Source organism: Sander lucioperca, chromosome 19, assembly GCF_008315115.2.
Source record: "Sander lucioperca isolate FBNREF2018 chromosome 19, SLUC_FBN_1.2, whole genome shotgun sequence".
NCBI classification, from domain to species: Eukaryota; Metazoa; Chordata; class Actinopteri; order Perciformes; family Percidae; genus Sander; species Sander lucioperca.
This window is the reverse complement of record NC_050191.1, coordinates 17,264,584-17,287,669: the sequence shown is the minus strand read 5'-3', so window position 1 is coordinate 17,287,669 and position 23,086 is coordinate 17,264,584. Positions and strand designations below refer to the sequence as shown.

At 39.8% G+C, this 23,086-nt stretch overlaps 1 protein-coding gene across 1 annotated transcript in view; it reads right to left on the bottom strand.

The window, feature by feature from the left end:
- Nucleotides 1–16,033: 16,033 nt before the first annotated feature.
- Nucleotides 16,034–23,086, bottom strand: part of LOC116066397 (potassium channel subfamily K member 2-like) — a 33,417-nt gene continuing 26,364 nt past the window's right edge. Inside the window, exon 7 of the mRNA XM_031322433.2 lies at nucleotides 16,034–16,928. Coding sequence (XP_031178293.1) covers nucleotides 16,572–16,928 — 357 coding nt within the window. The 3' untranslated portion in view covers nucleotides 16,034–16,571. The remainder of the gene's footprint in view (nucleotides 16,929–23,086) is intronic.

Genomic DNA, 23,086 nt, shown 5'->3' with positions numbered 1-23,086 from the left:
GTGTTTATTGACAATAAGAAAAACATTGACTATCTTTGGTATCTGCCTTGCTGAACACAAACAGTAACATTCCTATAAAAGAACCAAACAAAGGATTTAGGTGGTAGCTTATGTAGTGCTGTCAGCCCAAGAAGACAGCCCCGCCTGCCAATTACATGTACCTGCAAGAGTAGAGCAGACAAGGTGCAACCAAACAGGGTAGAGGGGCGTCACAATGAAAATAATGTGATTTTAAGTAAAGATGCAAATAAAAGATTTTCGACCAATGAAACTAAAATTTGAAGTAAGGATAGTGCATTAAGCTATGGATAAATTACCAAATGGGCAAAGCATGCTGTGCAAATGCTTGAGGTCATTTGAAGATCCCCAACATCATTAGAAAGGGTTCCATCCAAATGTAGCACAAATTTGAATGAATTTTCCGAAAATCTGCAAAATAAAATGCAAATGTATGCGCGTTGAAAATGAAATAAAAATGTTTACTGAGGTATTAAAGTAAGAAGTAGGTTAATTTTCTCATAAACTTCTATACAAGCCGACTTCTTTTTGGAGCCAGTGGAGTCGCCCCCTGATTTAAAAATTAAATAGAATGCAGGTTCAAGGCACTTCCGCATTGGCTTCACTTTTCAGGCCCGGAAGCATTGTGTATTATTTTTTACAATCTATGGTTGTATCATCATGTTAGCTGCTATTACCTTTGGCTTGTATCTATCTATACTAATATATATAATCAGTGTAAAAGCCTCCTGGTCATTGAACCAACCTAACAGTGAATGTGTTGACTAGACTGTCAACATTTTCACTCACAGAACAACAATTCAATCAAAGGTTTGATGGTGTTTGCTCCTGGCTTTCTTACTCTCTGTGTGGGACGTTTCTGCTAAACCCAGTGTGAAAGAAATGACTTCCGCAGCCTGAGGTTTGCTTTAGGATCACAGCTGGGTGGTATTTCAGAAAGCAGGTTTAGTGAAAACTCTGAGTTTGTTAACCCTGAGATGAGGGAAACTCTGGGTTTTCTGTTTCAGAAAGAGAGGTAACTTCACCTCAGAGTCAGTTACTATGGTAACTGAGCCTGTGAACCTAACCTGGTCGGGAGCAGGTTTTCTTCAATAAACCTCCAGTTTCTCTCAGTCTCCTCCCTCTGACACAGCACTCTTTCATTTCCTCATTCATTCATTCAGTCTGGATCAGGCGCATTTTAGCGCAGTTTGTTATCGGCATGAATAAAAAAAAATATGTTGGTTTATTAACCATGTTAGGCAGACTATAAAACATTTTATTTCTCAAAACATGGCATTTCCTTTTGTCTACGATCCCGTTGAAGAAGAAGCTGCTTTACTTCACAGAGAGTTACGTCGGGAGATGATATTGAAGCCCCAACATTTTAATTTTCAGATAACTTCCTATTTGAGCGGTAGCCTATCGTTTTTCTTCCCAGTCGATCAGTTATGTAGCCTACATAACCTTATCTGTCCTCATATCACTAACGTCACCCATCTAATGCTCTTACATCCCAGCAGATTCTTTGTGTCGCATTACGTTTTTTTTAACAGCATTTGTCTTTACAACACTGGTGATGCGGAGCATTTTAGTAAAGCCACTGTATAGTAAAGCGCCGTCAGAAGAGTGTGACTCGCTCTGAAACGTGTTTTAAACGTTTTTAAAAGGAGTTCCACAGTATTGCAGGTGAATGATGTAAACCCTTTGAAATAAAAGATTATGGATTATAATTCTGATAATGATGGTGCTGCAACCTCAGAATGGGATTAGTAGGACTAGGACTTTTTCGCCCGCAGGATTGCACCTGTTGAAATAGATTATAGGTTCAATACCATTTCACCAGTAATGTTAGGCTATACTTATGATTAAAAATGATGTACACTATATTGGAATATACACATTTACTCTAGCAGCAATTTTCTCCCACGCAAATTCTCTCTCTTTTGCAGCAGCCGCTGTTTTGCTTTTTTTTTTTTTAACTCACTGTATGTGCGCAGGAGTATTTCCGCCGACCAGTTTGTTTGTGGTTGTTACCATGGTGAATCGTAGAATCATGGCTCCATTCATGCTGCCTTTTTATTGTGGTGGTGCACGCGCGTGAACCTACTCTGAGTTGATTGAAAACTCAGAGTTTCCCATCTCAGGGTAAATCAACTCAGGCATCAGGGTTAGACTCAGAGTTTGTTAAACCTTCTACCTGAAATAGGGCTTCCTTGAGTTTTTTTCCTATTTGTTTTGTCACTATACTGTAGATGTTCTTTCTGGTTGAGGTTTCTCTGCTGAACAGTCTGGAGTTAATTAGACTCAGTGTTTTCACCTGTGTTGATTAATTATTGGTTGCACCTGTGTTCAGTCTACTTAAGCGCTGCTGTGTGCTTTCTGCCTGGGGCTACCTCTAATGTTCAAGAGGTCTGAGTGGGCATCTGTCTGTCCTTATAAACGATTAGCTAGGCTGCAGTGATTTTATTTCCCACAATTTCTGTCATTTGCTCAGCTTTGTGAGAAAGACTACAATACTGGCCATCATTTCTGGTTGGTCGAGTCTTCACAAAACGTCTTACACCAACACCATTCATCTTTCTACAATCTTTTCAAATGTCTCTTTTTGCTCTTATGCTGAGTTTTGTCTTTAAATTGAGCTTTTCCTTCTCAATTTCCAGCTCTGCATCATCACATTGCTTGTTTGTTTCCCCCATGTGGATTGGCATTTTATAACCAGGGTCTGCAGGGAAGCTGACATGTTTTTTTATGCTTATGTGCCCAAACATGCATGTTAATGTATCATTACATTGCTTGTGATATGCAATGAGCCTTATGTGTGTAGAGTGCACAAACCTGTTCGTGCTAAGCATCTTGTATAAATGTGCTTATGTAACCACTTCAATCAACAGTCTGAATCTGCATTCACATTTTATAGGACTCAAGCATAACAAAATATAATTTTCCTCTTCACACAGATGATTAAGTGTGGGAGCAGTAAGAAACCACCATGTTCGATGACTACATTACAAACAACACTTGTAAAGAGAGACTACAAATAATCTGCACACTTTTAACATCCCTCCGCTATCACTTAAAGTGCCCATATTATGAAAAAATCACTTTTTCTGGGATTTGGGGTGTTATTTTGTGTCTCTGGTACTTCCACACGCATACAAACATACAAAACATACGGTTTCTGAATGTGTCCTGCCTTCAGTCTCCGGTTGTTCAAAATCTGCACGGCTTTCTACGTAGCCGAGACGGGGGGCCTAGGGGGCTAACCGTTAGCATGCTAGCGCTAGCATGCTAGCTCGTTCTCAATGGCAAAACACTGCTACAACACACACAAATTCACCCTAATCTACAAAATAAATTGTATAGAACTACTTACATGTCCCTGTTCTGCAGGTATTCCACAAAAAGTTGGAAGTGCGCCCTAGTTTAGAAGAAGTCTCCCGGCTAATCCTGCCTTGTACAGGCCGAAGTTGGAGCTAGCTCCTTACCTAGCTACTGCTCACGTGCGACTGACAACAGAGATGTTACAGAAGTTAAGAGGTCTCACTTTGTAGCTAAAACAGAAACCTGACAGCGTGTGAAAGGAGGAGCTGCAGCAATGTGCAGTAGAACAAAAATATGGTGTTTTTTGAAAATTAAACCATGTAAACCTATTCTGGTACAACCTCAAAATACAATTATGAACCTGAAAATGAGCATAATATGGCCACTTTAATACCCCGTTTATACGTACATGGTTATTTTGAAAAACTGAGACATTTCCCTTCGTTTGTGCCCTTCGTTTGCAAGTTTGCATGTAAACAGACAAACGGAGGTTTAGGCAGCCGAGGAAGTGAGGAAGAGAAGAGAGAGGAAGTGATTCGTTGCTGTTGTTGCTATTTTCGGGATTCTGATTGGCTAACGTGGGCTTGAGCTTCTCGTTACACTGCCACCTACAGGTTTGGCATGCTCTTGACGGCATTGACGGCATACGTGTAAACAAACACTTTTCTGAAAACTGACAGCTGTTCACGATGTTATTTTTGAAAACGGAGAGGTTGAAATGTCCGTTTATGAAAATAGCTGGCCATGTGTAAACGTAGCATAAGACTTGATAGAGTCGCCTTCTGTCAATATCCCAAATGCTGCCACCAAATTGTCTGAATTCATAGAAAAGTAAAAGAAGCTAAATTATATCTGAAACCCTTTAAAGCAACATTTATTGTTTTTTTTTCTGGCGACTTGGGGACAGCGGAACACGACCTACTAACATAAAGGGAGGTTTTCCGGTTCTTCCCTACTTGCTAATACGGCATGAATGCAGCAAAAGTCCAATACAGTAACTACTCTATACATTTAGCTCTTTTTTTGGCCTCCACCAACTCCTGAGGAAAATATTTGGCTCTAGCAGCTAAATACTCCACTATGTTCACTAGCTAGTCCCTAACTTTGCCTCTCTGCTATTTTGTGCTAGCCAAGTAGCCTACAGTGGGTTAATCAGATGATAAAAGTTGCCTGCTGTGGCTAAAAACTAAGTTGATGAGATTGACCCAAAACAAACATGTTAGCTAAAAGATGCTAAAACACTTGCAACATCTTTCACATTACAGAGTAATTTGTCATTGTTAATATAAAAACACCAATGCAGCTTTACTGTGAGAGAGCACTCCCAAGTTTTTTCATCCATGCAGTAAGTGGGCATGTTCAGGAAAGGTAGTAAAATAATACTAGAAGGGCACTCTAAGAGTGCAGACATCCGCCTAGGCCAATAGTACAGTCTTCTATGATATGCAAATCTGCAAGCGCAACCACTATATATGTCTGGATATATATTTCCAAAACTATTAGAATTATGTCCAGAATTATGCCCCATGATGACTGCCTTCTGTTTGAAGTTTGGGTAGCCAACATGTGTAGGCTACCCCAGAGGATTACTGGTACCCGTGAATTTGGATTGTGCTATAAATCATCTTATTTCTACAATTGGCTATGTTTTAGCGCTGTTGGACTGTACTACCATCTCCTGGATTTTAAGATGTATGGCCAAATGCCCTGTCTCGCAATGTTAACGAAAATCTGCCCTGTGATTCAGATCGACTCCAAAAATTCAGGCCAATAGCTTTTTTGTTATCCTGTTGACAAAAAGACAAACAAACAAACCGAACAGAAACATAAGCTCCTTGGCGGAGGTAAAAATAGAACTTGAAAGATACATTTTGATGTAATGCTGTCTGTGGATGCTCTTCCTCGCTGCTCACTTCCCTTCTGTGTTTAACTGTGTAAAATCACCTGTTCCAGTTTACAGTTAGGACTCTCATCTTGTGTCAATTCATGTGTGATATTTCCTTAGAGACTTCTCTCTCTGTTTTTCTTATCTTTTTTTGAGTATTGAAATAATTGCAGTCTTGACTTAAACTACTTTTGTTTTGTGTGTGTGCTACGTTTGAATAAATGTCTCATTTAAGCTCTTCAGACACTGGTCACAATAATTGAGTTGCTCATCAGTGTATGTTTTCTGAGTCACTGTGTTTGCTGATTGACCTTCTTCTCTCTTGGTAGGTCTACTGGTGTGATTGTGTGTATAATGCAAGCGTTTTGCATGCTTCTGTTTTCCCAGAGGACAGGGAACAGTTATTTCAAATTTCCCAACAGGCCAAACCTTTTTGCACACCAATCAAAGTTACAGGAGTTTGGTCGTGCTTGAATTCTCTGTGTAGGAAGATGGATCTAAAGCTGCTTTCTCATTTGGCCTCAGTGATTGGTTTCCCTCTGGAACAGCTGCACTTATCAGTGCTTACAATGTCTTATTTCTATTCTTCAGCACAAACAAATTGGTTTACATACATGGGCTGAGGAGGTATACATAGAAAGTTAAAAGGACAGGAAAGAATAGCTCTGTTAATCATCCCAGGCTATAAAGGGCAGCTGCACATAATCAATGGGCCAAATTTATATTAAAACTCAAAATTGTTAATACATCTCGACCACAAGTAAAAGGGGACATAAGCATGAGAAAAAGGGGGGACTTAAAGATAGTAAATAGTTTGACATGTTAGGAAATATAGAAACAAATCTGATTATTACATTTTTTACTAAAAGTTAGATGAGAAGATAGTTACCGCTGTCATGTGCCATGAGCAAGGAGGTGCTTTGCTTAAAGGCTGGAAGCGGGGGGAAATGGCTAGCCTGGCTCTGTCCAAATTTAATTATACAGTATGCCTACCAGCATCTAGCTATAATTAACACATTGTTTGAATATGTGCTGTGACTATTTCTTGGCGAACTGTGGCCGGGTACCAGATGAAGTCAGTTTATTATATATATATTATATTATATAATATGTCAGATTTTTTTATTCTTTATAATTCATTACAGTCTTTATATGACATTTCTAGCTTAAATGTTTCCTGATCATTAGTTAATAAGCTCTGTGTCTCATGAACTGATACCAAATTAGATTTTTGAATTAAATTGGTGACCAATATCTAAGCGTTTTCCTTCACTTCAAGTCCAAACCAAGCAACCCTAATTATCCCTTACAAACTATTTTTATGATAAAATGAATGCAATCAACTCAAGACCCCTGGTAAGAAATCAATCGTCTAAATAGCTAAGAGATCTGTCCCAAGAGCACTTTTATGAATTGTTTAAAGAAGGAAGAACTGGAACCAGCTATTAATTTAACTTATCTCAAAGAGATAGTGAGACAAAGAGTACTTCTATACTCTTTGAGTGAGAGCCTCGCCGTTCCACTTCCGAGATTGCTCTGGTGCCACAGGAAATTCGGCTGGATCCATGTCTTTTCGTTTCCTTCTGCTTTCTTTGTGTTGGAATTCTAAACTCCGGTGGATTTATGAGGACTAACTGCTCTTCAGATCTCTGCATGGTAAATTGAGACAGCTAGCTAGACTATCTGTCCAATCTTGTTTTCTCTAGCACAACTTAAACAACTTTTGAACGTACACATTTTCCACCAAAGCAAGTTCCTTCCCTTTACAATTAGGACTCTCATCTTGTGTCAATTCATGTGTGAGATTTCCTTAGAGAGTTCTCTCTCTGTTTTTCTTATCACATGTCTCTCTCCTGAGTGCTTGTGCTGATGTGGTTGAAAGAATTGGCAAATATAATGTATTCTTTATGCTTTTCCCACCTGTTGTAATAGTAATAGTGTGACTTTACTGTGATTTTATATCCTTCTAAACTATTTGCTTCGCACTTGTAGTATAGCCTTTTGCCAATTGGTTATCAGTTGTTAAATACATTCTGATCACTGGTCTCAGGGGTGAAACTGAAAGGTTTCCTTCCAAACAAATACACAGTAGTATATCTGCTTTGCTGCCTATAATTTGCAACAGCTTGTGTATGCAAAGTATAAAGTACCTGCAGCATAAATATTTTGTATGCAGAGCCTCAACATACTTTGCTTTCCCACCAGTAATCATTGTATAACAGTAGTTTGAGTATTGAAATAATTGCAATCTTGAATTAAACTACTTTTGTTTTGTGCTTGTGCTTCTTTTGAATAAATGGCATTTAAGCTCTTCAGACACTGAATTATTTTGCAGCAGCTCCGTGCGGAGCTTAGCGCCGCCCATGTGTGATTGCTTTAAAGAAATGCCAATAAACCAGAGCACGTTTGTCTCACATCCCGGAATGCTGTGTGGACTAGCCGGACCCTCCTCTGCAGCGCTGTGAAGGAAGGTCTGGCAAAGGGAGACTAGCAAGTTCCCAATAAATGTCAAGGGCACAGAAGCACCCTGACATCTGTACTGTGCTGTCAAATCCACAAATGTGTCTAATGAAGTAGAAACCTGTCCAGACCTGAGCTTGTGAAGTCAACTTTAATGCCTTGGGCAATGCCTCCTGCTGCACAGCCTCTCAGAAATGCTTCAATCTCTCATTAATCATCATCAAATCTGCAAAATTGTGAGGTGAAATCAATGAAATACTCATGTACATGTAATAAGCCCTGACAACAGTGTATGATGATGGACTGTGGTAACACTTGTTTCTAAATGTACATTAGGAGTAATTTTGAGACTTTTTATCTTTCTTTCAGCAAATTGGGTAAATATGAAAATTAGTATTCAAGGTATGTTAAGAGTCATGGTTGGTTGGGTTGCTACCATTACTATTTATCAAGGACGCCTTCTCTAACTATATATATATATTCATGCTCCATGGGGAGAATTAATGCAGGAAAGGTCAAGATGTCACTTATCCTCTTAACGTGAGAGGATATCCTATCTGCAACACCCTGGACATGACAGGAAAATGCTGTTATATCCAAGATAAGGTTGTAAGTTCAAATCATTCCCCTCTGGATTGTAGAGTTGGTCTTTGCTGTCAGGTTGACTTTTAGACTAAACTTTCTGATATATGATTGAAGGGTCAATCATTATAAGGGGGCTTGTTTAATACAGGTTTTACTTTTCTTTTTTGTTAGAAGAAGCAGAGCTGAATACCAAACTGATTATTGTTTAGATATATTATTGTTTGGATCGTAGATGTGTCTTTACAGTAAAACACACAAAAAAAACGTAATCTAACTTCTAAAAATAATTCCACTAGTACTTGATTATATTTTTAAGGAATAGTTCAACATTTTGAGCAATATGCTTCTTTGCTTTCTTGGAGTTAGATGAGAAAATTGATACCACTCTTATGTCTGTGCATTCAGTGTGGAGCTGAAGCCAGGAGTCAATTAGCTTACAGTATCTTAGCATAAACACTGGAAGCAAGGGGAAATAGTTAATTTGGCTCAGTCCAAAGTAAAGGAAATATGCCTACCAATACCTCTACAGCTCACTAATCAGCACACATTGTATCTTATTTTTTTATGTGTATTTAAACAGAAATGTAAAAACAGCAATAGTTTTAGAGGGAGCTAAGCTAATGATGAAGGATCTCAAAAACTATTACAGTAAATGGATTGGCATGACATTTCGTAGACATTCATTCATGGACAGTGTCTCTGCATCAGGGCCAATCACACGGAGGGGACCACACATTTCAATTTACATCCATGCATGAAATGTTGACCAAACAAGGCTAACATAGGGAACCACCTGCCCTTAAACTGACGTTAGGAATTAGCACAAAGTACAGTTTACAGAGCCACTAGCATGACATGGCCTTGTCTACCTTTGGACGGAGCCAGGCTAGCTGTTTCCCCCTGATTCCAATGTTTATGCTGAGCTAAGCTAATTGACAAAAGAGTCGTGTCATTCTTCCAATCCAACTGTTTGCAAGAAAGTGTTTTAGGGTTGTACGTCTCGAAATGTTGCACTATTCCTTAAAAGCTTTATTGTCTAGACAAGACAGATATCGGTAAGCATTGATTGAATTACAAAGAACCTGCCTTTTCATGTTTCTGCAGTTACACACATCCTATTCAGCTGAGGTCAATACATTAGCTGGGTTCCACATACTAACAAGGCAGTAAATGGGTGCCACTGGGTGTCTCACAATGGAGGCAATCGAACAGTATTTTCAAAATCAATACTTAAAATGCAATTAATAGTGTGTTTTGTGGTGACAGAAGCTTGGCACAGCAGTCTGTAATAGGTGCAAAGAAACTAAATCTAAAAAAAGCAAAGCAAAGGAAAAGACATTATGAGGCCAATTATAAGCTGAATAATACTGTTGAACTTGACAGTGTGCAAAGGACCTGTCACATTGAGCCATCACACACACACACACACACACACACACACACACACACACACACACACACACACACACACACACACACACACACACACACACACACACAGTTCTAGCTCCCTCTCAAAGTGTGAGGTAACCGCCACTCTCATCATGTACCTCTTTAGCTCGAGAGGGTATTAGTTGGTGGCTGAGTCACCATTTTTATCTGATGCCACTGCAGACAGAATCTCTTATTATCCAGCCAATTTCCAACAGGCCCGGTTCTGTGGTCGCCTGTCTACAGGATACAAAATACTCTCTCTTTGCATCCATGTATGTCTCAAACAGCCATTTGACTGCATGGGTTCACTAATACAGTTATACATAGTAAAAGTCTTCTCCCTGCTATATGTACAACAAAACGTTTAAGGGTTTCACAAAACTCTACCCAAAATGAATACCTATGCTTTTTTAAGTTACCATATGAAATGAGTCTGTAGTTACAGCATATTTAAACGCTCAAAAAAAACAAAAACAACAAAAGAGCTCAAATGTGTTGTTTTTTGTGTCTATATAAAGCCAGTCTACAATCAACTAAGCAGTGAATCATACTGGCTCCCATTTGAAGGGCAAAGAGTCGTGGCTTGTGTCCTCTCGGTGTAATGCAGCATCTGGGGATGTGCTTATGGTCCTGTCTGTCTGTTGACAAGGCAGAGGCTGCGAGGTGACGGACAATGTCACTCTCTATCTTCAGCGTCATTAAGTAACCTGTCAGTTTGCATTAAGGAAAACCGTCACAGACCCTGATCAGAATGGGGGTTGTCTAATGGTTGCAGAAATAGGAATGTCGTCTTATACTGTACAAAGGGTTCAAAGAGAAATCCTCAAAACATATGAGGTAAAGACATTCAAATTAAGTGAAGGTGTCAATGCAGAGACTCCTGAGGGGGAGCCTTCTTGGTCCACGCTGTGCTTGTGAACCATGAAGAACATTTTGTAACTTGTGACTCAGATCAGTTTGTCAGCCCTGATTCATTGTCATGTCTGTCATTGTGTTCATGGAACACCATTGTGCTTTGTATTATTATTGAGCTGCACAGTGCTGTTTAATTCTTATGAAAAATAAGAGTTTTATGTGGGAACCCATCATTACAAATTACTTAAAACATGACAGCATAGGAATGCAATATGCAAGTACAAAACAAAACAGTTAGGATTTTTGTACATTTTAGTCCATACACACATTGTCTTTTTAAATTAGTAAGTCTTAGAGGATGAAGCTAGTGATATTATATAGCTTTTGTATTGCCAACAAACTCTACTGAAAGATCAAAACTAACATGGCCATTTTGAACATGCGACTGTAACACGGGACCGGGGTTTTATCATGTGACAGTTCTGTTTAAGGTAACAGTCGCACTTTTAAACGCGTAGTTAACGTTGTGAAAAGGAACTAAAAATACTTACGGTTAGCAAAACGTCCAGGGTTGGCTTAAAATGACTTAAGTAAAACTATTAAAATGAGGACGTAATGTGACGTCAGGGACTAACTAACTTCAAAAAGTAAAAGTTGACAGTAGGACACGAACCCTGGCCCCCTAACTCCTTATACTTTGTCACATCACTTTCTTATTTGGTCTCGCAATAATTACTACGGATACAAGAGTTCACCGCCTAACAACAATCGTAAATATGAATCGTTATGAGCTGCTTGCAAAATCGACCTATACAGTCGTTTTCTGGGTGAGGATGGTCTTGATTTAGGTTATTGTTCTGTGCAATAGGCATATAACTATTAAAAAAAGATAAATGTACCACATTGTTGCACTAAGTTACATGTTTCTTTATTACCATGAACATGAGCACTGTAGTTTTGAGTCAATCCCTGATAAACTGTCCTGCTACTAGAAATACTCACAAGAGCACCAAATGTGTATTAATCCGCCGTTGAAAATGGTCCTCAACAAATATACTATTTACACCTGTTTAAGTAACATTTGTTAAAATCCACAGTGCCCAGATGTTTGGGGCAATCTTTCTCATCCTTTTTTAGAACTGAAACAATAAATGTGTGAGCTATTTGTACCGATTTATATCTTCAGTAGGAACCTCTGGGCTGAGTGTATTCAGTGTAGTCAGAAAGTATTGACAGATGAACTTACACATTGTTTTTTTGGTCTTTCCATGGTATTTGTTGACAATAAGTAGAATTACGCCATATTTGTCCACGTGTTGAAAGAAAACAGTGACCTTCAGTTTTTTGCATATAAATATTTTATTCTAAACCTTCTGAAAAGTTTGTGAGATGACATACCCACATTAACATATTAACATACTAGAAACACAAGGTTGACATACCATTATCAAAAGCAAAGCCTGCTATTAAAGACACATCTGATCTATAAACATTGGAAGTAGCATTTGAAGTGGCATGCAAAACTTACAGATGGGTTTATTGGGAATTTAAAAATTACAAAGTAAACTGTTTATTTTGTTTGCCTTGACATAAGGGTCTTATTAAAAATATTTTCATGCATACATTTTAGAAAGTTGACCAAATCCAAAATTAATGTTGCGGTTTATAAAAGTTGGATCTGGATGTCACTGATGCACATTTTCATTTATGATTCTCTGAAACCAGATAACCCTGTTATCGATTATGATCATTAAGATGATTTATACATAATCATGTTTTTATGGCATTGTTTTTTTTTTTAATAAAATGAGGCCAATGGCTTTAAAAAGCCTGTAGTTGTTTTCACAGCATACCCACTGAGCTAATTGAACTCTACTTTGCATACATAAATCACAATGTTAAATCATGAATGTGCTTACATTCATAATGAGGCTCATCTCTGCTGTCACGGATAGGTACATTCAACATGCTTGAACTGGGATTTTAATGCAGCCGCAGACTTAATTAAAAACTGTCATCCTGGAAAAAGAAGCCATGTGAAGATGCCATGTGAAAATGCTGTGGGTGGAAATTAAATGAGTTTTGTCAATGCGCATTCACAGGTTCATTCATACACACACAGCTAAACACAATCGTGCACAGGTATCCTCACGTGTTCTAGCATGGCCTGACATATTACATCACGCTCCATCCACAGCACTCCTTGACTTTCTTCAGCACTGACAGCTCGCCTCTCAGTGGCTGCCAATCACAGGGCCGACTTCTCTTTGAGCAGCTGCACTAAGACATACAGTGCTTTCCCCCAGGCATTAATGCACTCATAGTATTTCTTTCTGTATATTGAAAGTCAGTACAACATACATATATGTCTTGATGTTTGTGATTGCTTTTTAGAAACGCAAGAATAAGAAAATGATAGTATTTTTTAGAACATGTTTGAAAGAGTCTCTTATCCTTATCTTATTTTCTTCACCATCTCTTTGTGACTCCGGTTTGACTTGATTACACATGGCAGCTGATGACCTTACAGTACAGTCAGTGAGTGCTCACACTTAGGACAACCTTTTTAAGAAAACCCGAGATATAGAACAGAAAAAGAGAGCAAACTTGTAACTGACTAATACTGTCGTAGACTGGTTTGCACCGGATTTGTAAATTCAGTTTGTGTGTAAAATCTTTCCTTATTTCTTAGTAACTGCTCGCTAGTTTCACACTTGAGTTGGAGTGAAGTCTTAACTAGTAAAGACTGTATTAATGTGCAAATCGGTTGCTAGGAAACATCTGTGATGCTTTCTAATCAAAAATTACAGTTTTAGCGATATTAAACATAACTACCGATCTTTTCTTAATGTAAATATTACTTTGTTTTATTTGTATATGCGTGCATGAGGAAATGGGTTTCAGAATTAATAGTATGTTTATGCGGTTTAGAATGAGTGGGGATAAACATCCGGCTATGCTAACCTAGCTGTTGTTGTCATTAGTCTGGCTTACCAGATGTACAGAACTGGGATAAAGCCTGGCATCCGGCGCGTCTCTCACAATCAATCAATCAGTGAATTAAATCTATCCATTTTTATTTGACACATGAAATCGTACGAGGTACAATTGCAGTGAAATCCATTTGATGTATCTGCTTCCGCTACCGCTTTCGCTATCTCCGCTATCTATTTTGCAAGGGCACCGTCGCTGCATCCAGGGCATAGAGCTGCCCAGGATGTTGTGATTGGCTTAAAGAAATACAAACAAGCCAAAACGTTTTTTTCCCTGGATCCCACAATAGATAAGCGGTGTAGCCAGACCATACTCCAGTGCTGACACAGCGCTGTGGTCTGTCAGTGTGAGACTACAGTATAATAAGTTTAACTGTATTGGTGTATTTTTTATTTTTTTTTACTTACAAAGGGCTGGTGCAACTGGTTCCTCCTGCCACACAAAACAACACTCTTTTCTACCTGATAACCCATACATTATAGACATTTGGTAAAGCAGATGAGTAGGCTTGGTTTGACACATACCGTATGGCATTCTGTTTTGTAAATTACATTTCTACTCTTCTTGTAAATATATTTTAGTGCTACAAACTGTAAATAGCACTATCAAATGTATTGAGAACATTACAGCATATCATTCTGGATAAAAGCATGAAATAACACTGTAAGACACACAAACCATTCAAGTGCGAGACACAACAACCCAAAATATCCTTGCATGATGTCATCAAAAGCAGTCCATCCTGATTTTTAAAAAGGGCCCGTTTAAAATTTGAAATAAAAATGTACACGCTGTATTAAGAATCAAAGTGAGATACTAACTGGGCCATGACATTCCTACCTTTTTTAATAATCTTTTACTTTCAATAATCAACACTAAATCAGCCGCAGAGAGGCATTTAATTAAACTCATAGACATCTAAAGTGTTAAAGGTCCCATGACATGGTGCTCTTTGGATGCTTTTATATAGACCTTACTAGTCTCCTAATACTGTATCTGAAGTCTCTTTCCCGAAATTCAGCCTTGGTGCAGAATTACAGCCACTAGAGCCAGTCCCACAATGAGCTTTCCTTACTATGTGCCATTTCTGTGTCTGTAGCTTTAAATGATATTGAGGAGGAGAGAGGGGGGGCAAGGTGGAGGGTGGGGGGTGTGGCCTTGACCAACTGCCACTTTGCTTGTTTGAAAGCCATGATGTCTCTCTCTCATGGGTGGGCCAAATTCTCTGGGCGGGCAAAGCAAAGAAAGTGGAGGTAACCTTGCTCCTCATGACCTCATAAGGAGCAGATTCCAGATTGGCCCATCTGAGCTTTCATTTTCTCAAAGGCAGAGCAGGATACCCAGGGCTCGGTTTACATTTATCGCCATTTCTAGCCACTGGGGGACCATAGGCAGGCTGGTGGAACGCATATTAATGTTTAAAAACCTCATAAAGTGACATTTTCATGCCATGGGACCTTTAATAATTTTGTCACTGCAGTGATAAACAGCAAATAGAGCTTTCTGGTGGTGTACATTCAAAATTGGCGAGGATCAAATCTTAATCCGATGACTTTATATCTCAAGGTAGTGATGAGAGCTGCAACATAAACAGCAGTAAGGGGAAAGATGCAGCTTTCTTTGCTACAGTACTATACATGCCGGGTTATAATATCAGCTGCAACCCCTGTTCTGTGGTATGTACTATTGGGAAAAAAGACGGTGTTGACACACCAAGATTTATGTTTCAGTCTCATGAAGAAAAAAAAAAAACACAACGGTGGGTTTAATTTCTAAAAATAACAGAAAGCACTCCTGGTCATTTGATCACACAGAAGACCTCTCTGATTCTTCTGTCAGATTCATGGATCATTACTTTGGTATAAGGGAGAATGGGGTCTGATCAGTGAGCCTGGCACTGAGTGGTTAATGTAACTCTCTCAACACATTAAGACTGGTAGGCAATGGCTAAATCACACTGGCAGACAGAAAGCTGACGTTTTCCCAGTTGTTAAGAAATTGTTTCTCCACTCGGTTGCCATGCATACTGTAGATTCCTCTTGAAATGAGTTAAATAAAAATCTCCATGTCCTCTCTATCCATTTGCTTCCTCTTCATACTATTTTTATTCCAAGATGCCCTCCTGAATATATGGATTTTTTTTTTTTTTCTGTGCTAATATAACAAGTATGAGAGCGTAAGTGGACAGACAAAGCGTATCTCAGTCCTTCATGCATCACCATCCTCACATGTTCAGTGTGGTTTTCAGTAAGGCACAAGTGGATTATTCCTTAGGGTGAAAAGCCAAATGTCAGTCTTTAGCGAGGGCAGACTGACCGGCGAATGCAAGGCATACAAGTTCATACTGGAAGAAGTGTAAACTAAAAAGAAAAATCCCCATTTCTTTGTGTTAGCACAGGACTGCTGCCTCGTCAAGAAAAAGCGTTCATTGTTGATTATGGAGTGTTTTTAGCAGTGAGGATCCTCTTTTTCTGATGCAGATTTCAGGGCCTCTGGAAATTCAACAAGAAATGAGCACAGATACATCTATTGCTTTCTAAGTTTGATGAATGTATTTATTTATGTGTGTTCACAGGCTTGTTTGTGGGCATATGTGAAGAAGAGGTGTTGCTACCTCAATATGGGCTTTCATTTCCTTCCTGCTCATGAGATAAGTTTGTTGAACGCATGCCTCTGATACAATCATTAGTTCCATTCTGGAGCAGGCTTCTAATTTGGCTCAATCGCTTGCACAGCTGTCGATCACGTTGGCACAGACACAAAGAAAGGAAGTCGGCTTCCTCCTCTGATTTGATGGGACCTGTGAGCGAGCACTTCAAATGTGTTTATTTGAGTTTTGACGATTGATCTGTGTTTAAGTCAAGCTTTTCAAGGTTTTCAATCAATGATTGGAGCACAATCCACTTAATGAATGCACACAGGTACCTTACCACAGATGCTCAAACAATAAGCACAAGAGTGGGCACATGTTTGTAAGCTCTGTCCACTAACAGATGCATGTCATTCAGCTTCCTGAATCTCATTTTCATGCCGCGTCTTATTTTAGATTTTCAATGATGGCGATCTCCTGCCGGTCAGCGTAGTCTGGGCTGAGGCCGTTCAGGTAGAAGCTGCCATTCCGGGCCAGGGTTCCCGTGATGGGATTGAGGGAGAGAGTCGAGTTGGGGCATGCTTCTCTGTCCTCATACAGGTTGACAGACAGCGCTCTTTTGCCAGGGGTCAATTCCTGGTTGAGGGTCGTGTTTATACCCAGCTCTGATGACAGCTTGCGCTTGATGGATGCAGCACGTTGGAACTTGTCATAGATGTCAACGCTGAGTCGCCGCCGGGTCTCTTTGAACTCTGCCGACACGTTCGCTGTCCACTCGGCTGCGTGAGCTCGAAACTCCCCAACCTGCAGGAAGAGACTTAATATTAATGCCTGCCAGTCAATCAAGCGCAACATGCTCCTACATTACAGTAAGCTAACTGGCTACTGGCTTTAGCCATTTTTTTACCAGACAATATGAGAGTGGTATCACTCTTCTCATCTTACTCTCAGCCAGAAAGCAAATATGCTTATTTCCCAAAATGTCTAAATCTATAACTTTAAGAAAGTATGCAGATTCTGTTCTCTTGCATTGTCAGACCTATCGCCACAGCGCTGTGTCAGCGCTGGAGCATGGTCTCGCTGCAGGAGTTTACATTCTGGTTGTTTGTATTTCTTTAAACCAATCACAATTGTCTGGGGTGGCGCTAAACCCCAGATGCAGCAACGGTGCCCCTTGCAAAATAGGTAGAGGAGAGAGCGGAAGGGGAGGATAAAGTCTGACCTCCGGTAAGCCAGACTAGTTCCCACATAACTTTCATACAGTCTCATCATTCAGGATAGAGCTTAGATCGGCCCAAAAAATCAAGCCCGAACCTGCCCGAGCCCGAACACGTTGCGTCCGAGACCGGCCCGGCCCGACACATTAACTGTAATTATGAGCCCGAGCCCGATTTAAACCCGACAATTTTTTAATACGTGGGCCGTTATAACTGACGTTCTCAACTACAATTCAGAGTTGTTTGAACTGCAGAAATCTGTTTAGAATAATACAACAAGGACGAAGCATGTAAACTGCGCTGTTTGTTTAGAATGGAACGGATCGCAAGTGGATCCGAATGAAGAAACGTAAAAAAAAGAAACAATGATGAACAACATATTGTTGTCACTGCCCACGACTTGTTTAAACTGCTTCCATACCTCCGACTTTCCTCCACACTTGCTCAAAGTTAATTCTCCTGTTTTTCTTTTTTTCTTTACATCTTCAAGCTCCCGGTGTGATGCGTGCGAGAGGAGGAGACTCTGTGCATGACACGTGCGGCATTTTGTAACTGCAGCCTAACTTTTGTACACATTTGTTACTTTTATATAGCCTATATATATATTTATAATATTTCTGATTATGGCATAGCTATCTCCCCACCAAAATAGGATAATAAGGTAATGGATAAAATAAAAAAAAAAAATTGCTTGATCAAGGGTCCGGCCCGGGCCCGGCCCGACCAGTCGGGCTCGGGTCGGGCTCGGGCTTGGGCCAAGAATCTAAACTCTAATTCAGGAACTACTTGCACTGTCATGAGAAGTTTGACTTACCTACCCATCACTGTTGAAGTTTATTCTAAAATTTACTGCAGAATCCTCAAGCAATAAAAAGAATAAATAAAAATAATAATAAAATAAATAAAGAGACTATGTAGAGTATCTGGTAGGCACAGTCTGTTTTTTTTATGGTCCTTGAGAGGCAACGGAGGGGAGAGGAATGAACACATCATTGATCTCACCTTTATAATGCATTACACTGTAAACCCAGATTTAGTTGTAATTAAACTTTTTAGTGGTCACTACTTATTCTTTCATGTTTTGTTGAAAACCATCTTCACTACTAAATCACATTAGTTGTTTGTAATAATCAGCTTAAGTATGCAGTGCACAGCTCATGTATAGCAGAGATAACTATAGGAGGGGCGGGGTCATTTGAACTGTTCTGCGCTGAAGCAGTACAAAGGCTCATGGGAAAAACTATATGTTGTGAACGGTTTCTGTCCTAGTTAAAGTGTGTTTTAATATGTTCTATTACTGTGTTGGGTGTGCATCTATATTATCTGTTGATTTAGCGTTCATGTTGCTCTACATTTATTGTTGCACCATGACCGAGACCCGGGGTGGGACTGATGGGGTCTGGGCAGTGAGCTAGGGTAAGGTCACTCAGATCCATGCAGAGTACTTTGGAAAATACAGTCTATGCTTCGTTATCCTTTCTGTTTTACTGGAACTAATGTGTTGAATTCATTGTTCTTAAAACTATACTGTTATAAAGACAAAAACATATTTATAAGAATGATTCCTTTTTATATTTTTGATAAGTAGAGCCTAGTGTTTGATATTTATTATATTTTAACAAAAGTAATTTAAGTTTATTAATGATTTTTAGTAATGACTAATAATGTAAACTTGATTTGTCTACTGCATCAACTTACTGCTCTGTGTTAATACAACTTGTTAAGTTTCACCTGGTGTAAAAACTTAAACAGTTTAAGGCAGCGGGTTTCCACGCAAATTTCTAGTAAAGTCAACTAATTCAGGAGTCTGCTCTGTATTTTCTCTGCACAAGAGGTTTGATCAACGGGCATAGTTACATGACGCTGTACACAATTGGATAGTCCTTCAACCAATCAGACCAACGATCCGGGTGACGTACTTTGCAGAGAGAGGCAGAGCGAAAGCCGGTCCGTAGTAAAAAAAAAGACGGTCGATAGTAAGGCAAACACATCCTTCTTTTGTAGGAAGTGTTCCAGGGAAGTTTCTGTTCTGTTTTCAGAGAAAACTTGCAAATCTTGAAATCTTTTAAAACAGCAGCAACAGCGGCATCAACGGGTTGCTGCGCTTCGTTGGCCGTCATGTTGAATGTAAACAAAAAGCTGCTTGCCTTCGCTTCTCTATCGTCATCGTGTTAAACCCGCCAATAGCGCGCCAGGTGGATAAGCCAGTTTGTGATTGGTTCCCGCAAATGTGTAACGGAAGCAGGATAGATAAACGTACAGGTTTCCAGCCTGAGCTGCAGGGCGAAATCAAATCGCCGGCAGATCGGGCTGGTTTTACCCAGTCTACTAATTCGGGATAACAGTGTAGGCTTCTTTCTCCAGGCTGTTTAATTGTCTATGAGGCTCTGAGTTGTGCATGTTTAAAGCAGACTTTTGAGCACTTAAGTTAAAATTGATGGTGTGTTTCTGTATGTGTGCGCACATTAGACACACAAAAACACTAGAGCACAAACACTTGAGTATGTGCCTTCTCCTTCTTATTTTCTCTTCCCGATCGTTCTCACCCCACTTCCCCCTCCCACCGACCTCCCACTGAAACATTCTCTCTCAGTAAGTGCTCACAGCCACCACAGCTGCACTCCCAATTATGTCTGTGCAAGGATTCTCACATGAGATGTGTATGTGGCTGGTTTATGCATGATATTGCATGTGTACAGTATATGTATGTGTGGTTCTCTTCATTCTTATAACATATATATAATGAACCTGCCAGAAGGGCAAGGTATCTTATTACCCAGCAGCTGCAGTCACATACAAAACACCAAATATTTAATCCAACTCTTGCACAAGCTGGCATTTACTCCACAGGGCTCAGCCAGGATGGAGATTTATCACTTCAGAATAAAGAGTGAACTTGAAAACGCTGTGAGGTATTACTCTATCACTATGAGGGGAGACGGATGTGATTACACCTGAACTTTCTGCAAATGGCCCTCCTCCTTCTTGTCATGGTGTCTTGTAGAGGGCCAAAGTCTGATTATAACACCTTTTTACTGTATTTTAGTTTATATTGTGTTCACTTGGTGGCTATTCCTAAAAAAAAAAGTGTCTGGTCAAATGGGAACAAACTAGAGATGCACTGATTACAATTTTCTAGGCCGATTTACGATTTTTCATTGAGTTTGACCTGCCGATACCGATTTTAGCCGATTCCGATTTACAGCACACACAAATATTTATTTTCTATCTTTTCTTTAATAGAACATTTTACATTTTGCATAGAACATAGACTTTTTTTTTTAACAGATAATCGATATAAAATAGAACTATATAAATTACTTTAACTCTAAAGTGCAATGTTATGGAAGAACCATTTCCTTCTTTTCACATCCAATATCCAACAAAACAAATTTGATATATTTAGCAAACTATACTTCTGTATGAAAACAGGTAGCAGCTGAATCCAGAATTAATGTCGGTACACGATCCGTTCTGCCTGCACGATCCGTTCTGCACATGCGCAAGATAATATTGTTTTACCGAGGATACGTCCTGCACGATCTGTTCCACGCTAGCCTATGGCTAGCCTCCACCGGGAAGCTAACGTTAGTTTAGCTAACAGCTAATTCGGCTAACCGCTAGCTGACAGCTAGATTCAGTCTAAAATAACGTTAACTCAAACGTAATGGGAAAAGCAGCTACAGCTAAATTAAGACTTCACAGTAATAACAATAAAGACAAGTATTGAGTGATTGTATTTTAAATGAGCACAAGTAAAGTAGAACTGACGTAACAGCTGTTATATATGTTAGGTGTTTGTTATATATGTCAACGTTTATTTTCAAGTTTTATTTTGAGGGTCTTTTAAAGTTATTACATGCTGTCTCAGCTAGCAGTTAGCCGAATTAGCTGTTAGCTAAACTAACGTTAGTTTGCCTGTGGAGGCTAACGGCAGACCGCTACAATCAGCTAGCGGTTAGCCGAATGAGCCGTTAGCTAAACTAACGTTAGCTTGCCTGTGGAGGCTAACGGCAGACCGCTACAATCAGCTAGTGGTTAGCCGAATTAGCTGTTAGCTAAACTAACGTTAGCTTGGCTGTCGACTGGAAGCGTGGAACAGATCGTGCAGTGTCGTAAATCCTCGTACAACCGCGCATGCGCGAACATTTTGCGCATGTGCAGAACGGATCGTGCAGGCAGAACGGATCGTGTACCGACAGTTATTAAACTAGGCATGATGAATGCGCATAATGGACGTGAGCAGACCCACGGGACTGCGCCCGCCCATGTCGCCCTGCACTGCGTATGCTCATATGACTGTTCTCCCGAGATCCTATAGCTGTAATAATGGATATAGCTAATGGTTGTAATTCACCATGTGTTCTATTAATACATCCATGGTATTATCTTATGATACATCCGAGGGATGTATGGATGTATGTAAGCTGTAAAGCCTGTAATGTGGATGTAACGTCATTAGCGTTTCCCAAACTGCCGGGGCTATCGGCTAGTAGCTGACATCAGCGGTAGCTTGCATGGGTGTATTAAGAACGGTAACACTGTACATAGCTATATGCCTAACGTTACTACAGACATAGTGATTACATCGCCTTGGTTCTTTCAAAACATCCATCGTTTATTTTGATAAGCATTACTAATTAACACATGCCAAAGTGAAGTGTTATAATTAATATTGTCGTTGACTGTTGATGTCAATGACTGCAGGCTAACCTTAGTAGCTAGCGCTAGCTAGTATCTAGCTAGTAGCACGACATAATGATTACATCTCCTTGGTTGGACACAAACATGAGCACTCTCATTGGAATGAACGGGGCTTCGCGCCAAACGCTGTATCCAGTTCTCTTAATACATCCATGATTTGACCGGCATAAAATCGGCATATGTCAGACTGACTGGCCAGTCACCGGTCATGGCCGATCATGTGAAAATCGGCCAGTTCCAGTCACCAGCCGGTCAATCGGTGCATCTCTAGACCAAACAGCTTCTAACCATGTGCCAAATGAGGAAACACAACTCTGTGCTTGTCAGATTGGAAAAATATCTTTGGTCTTGGAGGGAAAAAAGGAGGTTAATCAGACAGCTGAAACTTGGTTAATTAAAAAAAGCTCTAGCAACTGAACATAAAGCTACATAAAGCTTTTTACCAATTCCCCCGATTTTTACATGATGAAATACCCAAATCTGCCTATCCACTATATTCATTTAGAAATGGCCAGTGTGCAGTTGTTTGTGATTGTTTTTTTTCTCTAAATTACGTAGGCCTACTTGTTCCACATGTTCATTTGTGACTGAAGAGAGATCGACAGAGAGGAGCAAACACACACACACACACACACACACACACACACACACACACACACACACGGTGATGTGCCATTTATCTGCATGTAGCCTACTCTGCCCATGCTGCCAAGCCTGTGCATTAAAACGTTGAAATGGGTGGCAGCAAAAACAACAACAACAACCCCCACCTTGTATTAAGTTATGTTAAGTTAATTAGCTGATTGATGGCAATAGCGGAGGCAAAAGCCTGTGTTACACCAATACAGTTTGAATGGCCAATGGCCAATGGGGAAACACCAACACTGACGTCATCACACTCACTCTGACCAATGGTGGAGCTTCAGTCAGTGACTCAGTGACAGAATTTCCAGCTCCTAGGGCTGGTCCCTGCAGTCCAGCCAAAAACCTCTGAGGTAAAATTATAATTTTCGTTCTTTACCAGAGAGTGTTTTTTTTTAT